Here is a 10,703-nt window from a genome sequence, read left to right as displayed (position 1 = left end):
AGAAGCTATTTATAAAGGGTTTTGCACCTGTTGGGAATAGGTTTTTATTCGCCAACAGGTTTCTATTCACGAAACGTCAGGTTCCTTCATCAACAGACATCAATGGTGTCTTTTGGATTCGAAATTTTCGAACAGGCTTTTATCGGCCAAATAAAACCGTCAGTCTCTTTCTTTTTCCCTTGTTAGCGGCGTTGAAAATATTCCAACAAAGGTGTGTTATTTTTCTTTCAGTCTCTTTCTTTTTCCCTCTCTTTTTCTCTTTGTATTTAAAGAACCAACTGTCTTAGGTTTTTTATTCTTTTAGGGTTCATTTTAAAGCATAAACCATGGGTTACAATCTTTCCCATCTCCAAACCTGTTGGTTTTTCCAATGTTCATGAGATACTCAATTGACGTTCTGGAACAGCTATTTTGAAAAAGTACAAACATTTGCTCTTTTTTGTGGACTTTACTATCTAGGGGAGGCTATACGGACCAGTCTTCCTGACTCTGATCTAATTGTCACTTTTTGAAAGAAAACTCAATTTTACTGTCAGTACAATAATAACTTATGTCTCTAAACTTGGTTTTTCCCTTAGAGCAAGTCTTATGGTGGAATCCATCCATCTTCCATCTTCCACGCCACTTCAGTATTTGGAATTGTGGATGGAAGTGGAAGTGTTATGGTGAAGTTGTAGAAACAGTAATTGAAATAGCGTCTAACGCTACTAAGAATAGCGTTTGAAAACGCTAGAATGAATAGCGCTCGACAATAAAAAGAATAGCGCCCGACGCTAATTGAACTTGCTTTCTCTGGTTTTAATTTTATATAATATAAACGGCGGGCCTACTAACATTCACCTGGTAGAGCCACAGAATAAAGAAAATTCTCGTGTCTACTTTGACTGCTACAACATTTATTTAAAATGATTAGACAAATTAAACGCAACATGTGTACAAGACTAATTATTATATACCAAATTAAGAAACGAATATAACGTATCTTTTGGCTGGTTTTTAGGACGATATTCATTTGACGCTATTTTTAATAGCGTTTTTTTGTCTTGTACTGCGCTATTCTGAATACGTTTTACGCTAATCATATTAGCACTCAAATGGATTTCACTGGACTTTCTACAAAACCATGGAACACTGCTTGGAATTTTCATGAAAAACACCAATTTGGAAGCCACTAGACTTGACATTCTATGGTTTTTCCACACTTGGAATAGCTTGGATTCCACCATAAGACTTGCTCTTATCAATGTTGCCACTTAAATATACAGAAATACAAAAAAAATATTATAAGGCATTTATACAAATACAAACCAAATACAGACCCAATGCACATACAAATACAGACAGAAATTCTAACAAAATTAAATAATTAATTATTTTTTTAACTAAAAGTGTTTCGTCGGATTCAACTGCAGATTCTTCACATCATCATTTGTTTTCAAGTTCAAGTGACAGGCAAAAGGAAGATTCTTTTTATTTTTCACAGACAAAACAAAAGAAACAAATAAAAAATGATGAAAAAGTGAGGGTTTCAAAAAATAAAGTTAGGGGTTTCACTTTATGTTGATCGAAAAAGCTTCCAAATCATTTGATTAAATCATGCAAATAGAGATCTAACAAAATCAAAACTTAGGGTTTCAAAATCTCTTACCTGGACATCATCTTTTCCTTTCCAGTTGTCGCCATCGATGAAACCATTCAATTTAATCTTCAATACCCTGATCAATCAAACCAGAAACATCTATCGATTTAACTAACCTGTCGATTCAATTGAACGCCAAACTTTTTTCCCTGAGACAGAAGAAAGGGAGACGGAAGAGAGGAAGAAAAAGAGTGTCGTTGAAGATTTTTTTCACTCTTTTAGAATAAGTGATGGGTTTATGGTAATTTGACCCAGTTTTTGACTAGGTAAACGACCATTGATTCCATTATACGGGTCCAAAGGGTGAAAGTAAACGGTAAGGACATTTTAGAAAGTTTGAAAAAAACGGGGCATTTTATCAAAAAAAAAAAACGGGCGTTTTTTGGATTACCACACTACTGCAGAATAGTTGCTCTACTCCTTTCTCATGTTGCTTCTAATTGTCTATGATGTCTTACTGGTCCATAGGTTGCTTGTTTCCCATTTGATGACCATAACTGCCCTCCAATTCAACTCATCACATCATTTTGTCAAAGTGCATATTCATGGTTAAAAGAAGACATAGAAAATGTGGTTGTTGTTCATTGTAAAGCTGGCATGGCAAGGACAGGATTGATGATCTCTAGCCTTCTTCTATACCTGAAGGTTATCTGATACTTCTGGTCTTAATTCTCATTAAAAAAAATTTGTCCATAGTCATTCTCTTACTATGTTTTGATCTGAATCATGGAATCTTGCAGTTCTTTCCAACAGCGGAGGAATCAATGGACTACTACAACCAGAAAAGATGTGTGGACGGCAAAGGACTTGTTACTCCGAGTCAGATTGTTATATTTATCAAGATAATTATTACTAATAACTAAATTATTAGAAAAATCTCTCAGAAGTACATGTGCTTTCATATTTGTCTTACAAGGATCTTGACTTCTGTTTCTTCTAGAGGTATGTCAAATACTTTGAGCGCATCTTACATATTTCAATGGAGATAATCAGCCTGGGCACAGGTAGGAAATGTATAATGTTTCATGGTCTAAACTAAATGTCAATATGCCAGCGGCATTACTGACAGTTCTTTCTGTGCAGATGCATGCTTAGGGCATTACATACAGTTCTTTCTCATTGAAGGGCAATACCTTCACCTTTGACGATTTCATCGGCACTGGAAAGTAACAACACATTGATCAAAACATGTCCCTCATTTTTTGCCTTCTATTTTTAAGCTAATTTTATGGTGTTTCAGGGTTCAACTCCACAAGGTTCTGACCCATGGCTATGATGACACCCCTGGCCGATACAAAGTAAACATGGGAGGTTAGAGAAACTGTAATGCGATATCCACAATTTTCTTTGCAACTAGTTCAACATTGTTATTCTGAATACTACCTTCAAATACTACAGATGCACCGTGAAACCCGGCTCATACTCCACTACGCTAATGCTGCCAATGTAAGTTACCCATGATATGAACTCGAAATAAGATTTTAAAGTAACCCTAACCTGAGCCAACTAAGCTTATGCATTGGCCTACTCAATTTGTGACATATCCTACTCCACTTCGTTTCTTATGCCAAACTATTGATATGAATCATCCATGACAGCATGCACCACTGTAAACTTACAAGGAACCAAGAATCCATATACACGCCTAATCAATCACATAGTTGGCGGAGCGATAGGCTCCCAACAGTTTCCGGTATCAGTAAAACCATGTCTAAATGATTATAATTGCAGAAACTTGCAACAAACTTCGGACCGTCTGCGGCGCCATATTTAACACCCCCAGTACACCGTATGGCTCTCCACCTTCAGGCTAACCTCCTTCAGCTACCGGATATCCTCCTCCCCCCTACCATACCCACCTACAGCCTATACTCCTACATATCCTCGTCCACTGCAAGGAATATCTTATTACTTACCAGGTAAAATCTCTGTGAACTCTTAGCTAGGGTTAATTGTTTTTGGTACTGCCATTAACATGACGACACATTTGAACATTTGTTACATCTTTCCTTATTGCAGGCCCATACACGGGACCATACCCACCACCTCCTTACTAAGATAAAGTTCCCAAGTAACAGAAGTTCTAAGCGAGATAAATTACATGCTTAACTTACGAAGTAGATGTAAAAGGTGAAAAATATTTTGTTGTATAACAAATTGTATCACAATTAACTAATAGTTGACATGCTCTGTGGTAACACACAAGGTTTCCAATGCTTTTGGATGAACTAATACCTGGGTTAATTGCACAAGTAAGTGTTGAACATCCTCCAAGCTGTATGATGCACGTAACTGGCTCTTCTGAATCAATTTGTTCTACACACTGATGACTGGAATTAAATAGAACGGAAAACAGAAGCATGGCAACATTTTTGATGTATCAATGGATCAGAGTTCACGTATCTTTATAAGATCAGCAAGGATATTTTGAGCATGAATGAGTTCAGAATCCCTTTCCTTGATTTCTTTTTTCAATCTTCGTATCTCTTTGTCATGATCACATTGATCTGAGTGTTTCTTTTGTTTCTTGTTCTGATCCTCAGTTTCCTCAACTTGAATAGATCTTTTGTCGGCAGGACTTCTGTCAGATAAATCCTTTTTTAATCTTTGAATCTCTTTGACGTGATCATATTGATCTGAGTTTTTTGTTGGTTTCTTGTTCTGTTCCTTGGTTTCCTCAACTTGAATAGATCTTTTGTCTGCAGGATTTTTGTCAGATGAAACTTTTTTTAAAACTTTACGAACATAGAAACTGACAGAACCGGCATCTTTTTTATACTTGATGTCAAGGGAGATTACTTTTTGAGGAACTCCAGATGAGTCCTACAAAAGAAAAGAAAAGTTAATTCTACTTCTTTCACAAGGAGAGACAGGGAATATGATGATTTTCCCTTCTAATCCTGTCACAATATCAGAGGATTAGAAGAAACATTTGCTTCATGGTATCCACACAATTCAACAGAAAATCTAGAAGGAGACAGGCTTCAAAGTTCTTCTAATTTTTTAGAAAGCAAGTAAAAGCATATCAAGATTTTCCAAACAACATAACTATAAGATAAAATCATTATGCAAATGCACCACACCTTCCAGAATAGTTACATAGTGTAAAGCTACTTGTATGAATCAACCATGGTGCTTACCTTTCCTTCTTCTCCTTTGATACTTTCAAATCCATTACATGCCTCCATTGACTCTTTGAAAACAGCAGAAGAATTATAAACATTTTCACCGGTCAAGCTCACCTGCCAGTCAACATTTAGCAAAATAAACGTGCTTAAATTTCCACTTTATACTTGATAAGAACAGGAAAAGCCTAAACTAAAGCTTTTGCCATCCAAATGATTTAAAGTTCTCTATAATGAAATTTGGCTGTATATATAACCTGAAGTTTGACAGTAGAGTCCTTCGGAAATAGTCGTCTTAATTGTTTCTGGGGAACCGCTATAGGTACCGCATGAAACAAAAGCTTTACCAATTCAATCTTGAACACCTATTTCCCAAAGAGCACAGTCAATTCGCAAATATCTAACAATTTAATACATATTGGAATAAGATTACATTTCAATTACCTCTTTGCTTTTCAAGGGAACGACTCCATCACTCTCGAGCACATATTTTCCCAAAGAGAGCGGTGAGTTACCGAACATCTAGCAATCCACTACACGTATTAGAATAAGATTACATTTCCATTACCTCTTTGATTTTCAAGGGAATGACTCCATCAAATTTATTTTCCAGCTTGGCAAGAACTAATTTCATTGCAGCCTGTGCATCGGCTAGACAATTATGAGGAGCATCACTTTCCCTAAGATCATAACCAAGCACAGTCTGTCAAAATAAGACAAGAAGGAATTAACAACATCCAGCAAAACAAGATCCACAAAACCAGCTCATAATCAAGAATGGTTTCAAACACCAAACCTATTATTAATAATTAGATTATTGCAAACATAAATTAGAAAGTTCTTTCCACAAAATTTTTTCTAAATTGCAAGGACTACAGTGCATAGATCACTCTCTTTGTCCACCAACTTTTCATACAACCTAGAAAGTAGGAAAAGTGTACATGCTTCATTGTTCAACAGGAGTTGATCACTCCAAGTTTGATGGTTGCACACTTGAACTTGATGAGTACAACACTGGACTCTCAAACTACCAAAAGTCAGGTAAGTCAAGACCAGTAGATCGATAATATCATTTTCAAGTGTTGACTGCACCTTTTCTATGGCATTAAAAAATAGTAAACAAAACTCACCAATCCAGATATACGTTTTGAAGGATCACATATAACATATAACCAACTAAGAATCAGGTTTTTATAACATTAGTTATGCGTCAATATGACTGAGAACTGGTACCAAAGAATACTTAATAACATTGCATCTATAATATTTTTCCAGCAGTAAATAGCAAAAAGAAAAAACTGGTGATCATGCTATGAAAAGTAAAGATTCTTAACGAACTTGCCTTGCGGAGATGATTCAACGAAGGCCTCATGTGAGTATGCCCTTCAGGATATTTAAAAATTAATGATGTGTCGATCACCCTCGAATGATCCACTTTCAATGCTACGAAACACACAAAAATAAAAAAAGGAATACAGAATTATCAAAGATTGCAAAATCAATTTCGGCAGCAAGTACTCCATAAAGCTGGTGTGTAATAAGTTTATAAAACCAACCTTTTAGATCCTTATCCAAACTGTGGCCAATTAAAACTACTCCATCAGATAACAGCTTTTTCATTGATTTCTGCAACAATAACACATCAAATTTTCGAAAGAAATGTTTTCAGACTAATAACTCCAGAAAGTCCTTATATATATATTATATATACTACCTGTATATCTTCTAACGAACAAGTAGCTCTTTCCAAATCCTTAGCACTGATTCCATGAATCTGAGTTCTATAATCTATAACAGGTTTATCGAGTTTTACAAGTTCATTGAGCTTAACCTGAAAGAATAATACTGACTTCAGCAATAATAGATGAGATACAAAGAAAGACAGTATATAAATGGTTGTACCAGCAACTTCTACCTCTAAATTTCGATTCACAATACACACTTGTACTAGAGATTCTGTTTTATCTTCACAAAGAACCATTTCACAATCAACAGATAGCATTCTGGTGGACTTGATTGCTTTAGATACTTTACCGATCTTCATCATTACCCAGTCCTGTTTGAACATCCACAGCCAAAATAAGTAAGACATAGCAAGTTCAGCTATTACATGTTGAAGGGAACTAACAAGGAAGGACAACCTTTGAGCACACAACCATATGTTTTGGAAATAAATAACTAAAATTACAATAGAAGCAATAATGCAGGGTGGAAAATATATGCACAATATTCCATCCTAGCATGTTCTAGAGTACAATAACCACCTCTACTGCTCTGAAAAAACTATAAATAGGAGTTTGGGAGTAAGCTTGAGCAGTACCTCATCATAAGATGGGAATGAAAAGCACTTTGGATATTCGGGGTGTTCAAATGTTAAGCTTGCCAGCTTCTGCACAGCCACAGATGAGAGTTATTTGGTTCATAAATAAAAGGCTCAATGAATAACAAAGGTGCAGTTGATAACTTTTCAATAATAAACTGCAAATGAAAGATGAACGAAATTTCACCAATAGCTCGAAAACTCATTAACAAAATGAACTAGAAACAAAAAAAAAACGGTGACTATGAAGTTTGTAGCTAGTAAAAAAGACAATTCGCTATAAAGCTACTCTGATGAAGCCAAAGATTCATCTTCTATGAATGGCTAAAGTTAGGAAACTTTAGGCAAAATGCCAACAAGTACAACAAAAAGGACCACTGAAAACTGGAAGAACTTCACTTATTTTTTCAATGAATTAATAACTAGAAGAACTTCAATAGGTTTCTGACACGCACATACACACATATGTTGGTTTTTATGCTAAGCATTCCAGCTTGCGAACCAAACACAACAAAAACGTACCTACTGGTTCTCATAACCAGCAACACAACAGCTTAAACAAAGCCCTACCTGAGGAGAGGATTGAACATCAATACAGCTCTTATTCAGTTGCTCAATTGCTTTACGATTAGAGTGGTACGTCATTATTTTTTCACAAAACTGCAAGCAAGCAAATAGAAATCATTATATTAAGTAGTTAATTCTCTAAGTTTTAATATATGTTCCAATTTTATATTAGTCACCTCTAAATCTTGCTCTTTCGTAAACGTATTCAAAAATGCAACCAAGCAAGCAGGTGGCCTCTTACTAGGATCCAATAAACTGTCGCCTAATTGTGAATCATACTCTACTAAAAATTCCTTCCATTCTCCTTTCGCACCCTTCATTTTTCTCTTTTGTACATTTTTCACAATGTCAATAAGCACCTTACAAGAACAACAATGTTTATTAAACAGTCAAAATTTGAAGAAGAAAAAAACAAACTCATCTTATACAATCAATACAAACATAGAAAAATAAGAGAAACGAATACCTCCTTCTCTGCTAATGCTAAAATCTTCCGAATCTTCACCATTATCGATAAAGAGAGAGGCAGAGAGAAACTGATTCGTTTTGGTTTTAGGGTTTATGGAGCAGCGCCCCAATAGATCGTATTTATTAGTACTTTGCTTGGGTTTTCTCGTTAAAACGCCGACTTGGGAAAATATTCATATTATCATGCTCTATATATATCTGTTCTAGTACTTGTTTCCAAGGAATGAGATCACTCATCTGTCTAATTTCTACGTATTTCTTTTGCGTTCGGTTAGACTTCAAATCTTCTCTGAAAGTTTTGTTCAATAAATATGCTTCAACCGTTTTACTATCACGCGACAATAGATGATGCCTAAGGCCCCGCATCAACCTTTGGCTAGTGTTATGCGTCACGTAGTCCTCAATGTTCAACACATGGTTTATAGCTTGGTATGTTTCATGAAAATACTTTGAAACTCCGTTAATATTTATCCAGGTATCTACATTGATATATTCCGGTTTATGTTATCTAGGTATCACCTTTAATGATTTTTAAATGTTTAACTTGGTGTGTTTTTTATAAGTTGATTTCAGGATAATTAAATGATGATTATTGATTAAACGTAAACATCAACCGTCAAAGTTAATAATGAAGGCCAAAGTATAATGTGACTTACATGGATGATGTTGGCGTTTTTATCTAATGAATTTGAACATGCAAGCGTGATTTGAGGGGTAATAAACATTTTTGGAATTCAACGGGTTATTCAATCATGATAATGATTTATTAAATCAAACGATCTTTTTTGAACTTGAAAATAATGGGCTATTCAATCAGGACAATCTGAAGCATTTTGATATTGTATATGTCTGAAATTTTTTTCCAACTCGAGTTCGTAATAATTATCGGAAAGATATACGTGTGATAGTTAAAACTTGCAATTGAAAAAGCGGGGGTACAACAACCAAACCCAATAACTAGACAGTCAGACTCAATCTTAAGAAAAGTATATCAAAGAGTTATATCTCAATTTCTCAATTCAATCCGCAATCAAACAAATAGAAACTTGCGAGCCCGATTGAATATAAGAAATAACTTAGGCGGTATCAAAAACCAATATCCAAGTATCAATCAATTTAAATCAACAACCCAAAGGTCGGATATTCTAATTGATTGAACAACGCACAACCTGTGACATTTCAATTATATAAACAAATATAATGCGGAATAGAAATAACACAAACACCAGAAATTTTATTAACTAGGAAACCGCAAATGCAGAAAAACCCCGGAAACTAGTCCAGAATAAACACACATTGATTATAAGCTGTTACACCAATTTCCTACTACCTATTCGGACTAGATGTAATACTTACTTCAGCACTTGTAGAACTCCTAGCAGAATACCGATTCTCTTTAGAAATTCTTCACACAAATCTTCTAGCAGAACCCAAGGTTCTCTGTAGAAGATACACCAACACGATTGATACGATTTGATATTTTGTTTGCACAAAATACCGGTTTGATTTCCCTTTAGATGTGAATCAAGGTTTTGGAAATCTTGTGTTTATTTTGATAAGAACAATTACTAGGTAAAAGTAATATCAAAACAAACTTGTAGATTAGGGATTATTATACTCTTCAATAAAGGAAGAGAAACCTAATTATTCTACAACAAGAACAACTAAAATAAAGCTAGAGATATCTTGTTTAAAACTTCTTAAGGATTTTTACGAGATGCCTTAATCAAAGTTTTCTTTCTAGCTTCCGATTTCGACTAACAAGTGTTGGTATACGATCGAAAACTGAAATCTATCAAAACCTAAGATTTATGATCAACAACTCTTGAATGGTTTTATATCAGAAGACAAAACCTTAGAATAGACAAGATGTGAAAAACCTATATTACAAGTTGTATAATGAATCACGAAGATTTAATCCAACTTGTCTTTGTGATCCCCAATACAAAGACTTTTATCTCACTCTTGATCACAAAGAACAGAAGATATGGAAACAACCTGCAAAGCTTACGCTAATTTTCCAAAGGGGATGAAAACCGTGTAAACTCACGAACCCTTTATTTATAGTGAAAAGTTAGCTTGAAAACTAAGCTAGGGTTTAGGCTATTTTCCTTTTTCAAGATTCTCCTAATTATGGGAGTCTTTCCTGAGTTACAAATATTATGCATAAATAATTAAATAAATAATTAATTAGCAAATATTTATTTATGTGAATAAATCACATTTTAACTTAGGCAGGAATTAAAAGTTATCACAAACACTTCAATATGGTAATCAAATATGTTTGGATTAATAGCCATCTTGCCTAGACAAGGAAACATCACCAACTTGACCAAAAATGCCTTTTAGTCACGTAATTGGGTCCAAGTCCGTGAACTGTTACAAACATCCCATGGATTGTTTTCTACTAACGAACTTTAATAAATCACTCATAACTTCATCGTTATAACTCGGAATTGAGTGATTCTTGGCTCGTTGGATTTGTAGGATCATTCACTATAGCATGAGATTCTTTATAAGGAAAAGGTTATTGTCTCCAAGGTCATGAATCAAATAACCTCAAGTATATATACATAAATGTACA

The 10,703-nt window shown here is 34.7% G+C and overlaps 1 protein-coding gene and 1 long non-coding RNA gene across 5 annotated transcripts; one reads left to right on the top strand and one right to left on the bottom strand.

Moving 5' to 3' along the window:
- Positions 1–2,052: 2,052 nt before the first annotated feature.
- On the top strand, positions 2,053–4,055 carry LOC113356839. Of its 3 annotated transcripts, XR_003363235.1 has the most exons (7): positions 2,053–2,284; positions 2,380–2,643; positions 2,723–2,805; positions 2,880–2,950; positions 3,038–3,085; positions 3,371–3,558; positions 3,659–4,055. It is a non-coding gene; the product is annotated as an uncharacterized LOC113356839 (long non-coding RNA). The 3 variants fall into 3 exon arrangements; XR_003363234.1 differs by having other exon boundaries at positions 2,723–2,950; XR_003363233.1 differs by having other exon boundaries at positions 2,380–2,950.
- Positions 3,737–8,396, bottom strand: LOC113356838 (small RNA degrading nuclease 1-like). Of its 2 annotated transcripts, XM_026600067.1 has the most exons (13): positions 8,118–8,396; positions 7,828–8,010; positions 7,655–7,744; positions 7,085–7,153; positions 6,680–6,820; positions 6,479–6,595; positions 6,321–6,390; positions 6,107–6,207; positions 5,333–5,467; positions 5,209–5,241; positions 5,022–5,129; positions 4,780–4,881; positions 3,737–4,462 (listed from the first exon to the last, which is right to left on the bottom strand). In XM_026600067.1, exons 1-13 carry the CDS (start codon positions 8,157–8,159, stop codon positions 4,028–4,030), a joined length of 1,626 nt encoding a protein of 541 aa, XP_026455852.1. In that variant the 5' UTR covers positions 8,160–8,396; the 3' UTR covers positions 3,737–4,027. The 2 variants fall into 2 exon arrangements, with proteins under 2 accessions (XP_026455852.1, XP_026455853.1); XM_026600068.1 differs by lacking the exon at positions 5,209–5,241.
- Between the last annotated feature and the right edge of the window lie 2,307 nt (positions 8,397–10,703).

Source organism: Papaver somniferum, chromosome 3 (genome assembly GCF_003573695.1).
Source record: "Papaver somniferum cultivar HN1 chromosome 3, ASM357369v1, whole genome shotgun sequence".
NCBI lineage: Eukaryota > Viridiplantae > Streptophyta > Magnoliopsida > Ranunculales > Papaveraceae > Papaver > Papaver somniferum.
Note: the sequence above shows the minus strand (reverse complement) of the source record. Positions and strands in the feature narration are given on the sequence as shown.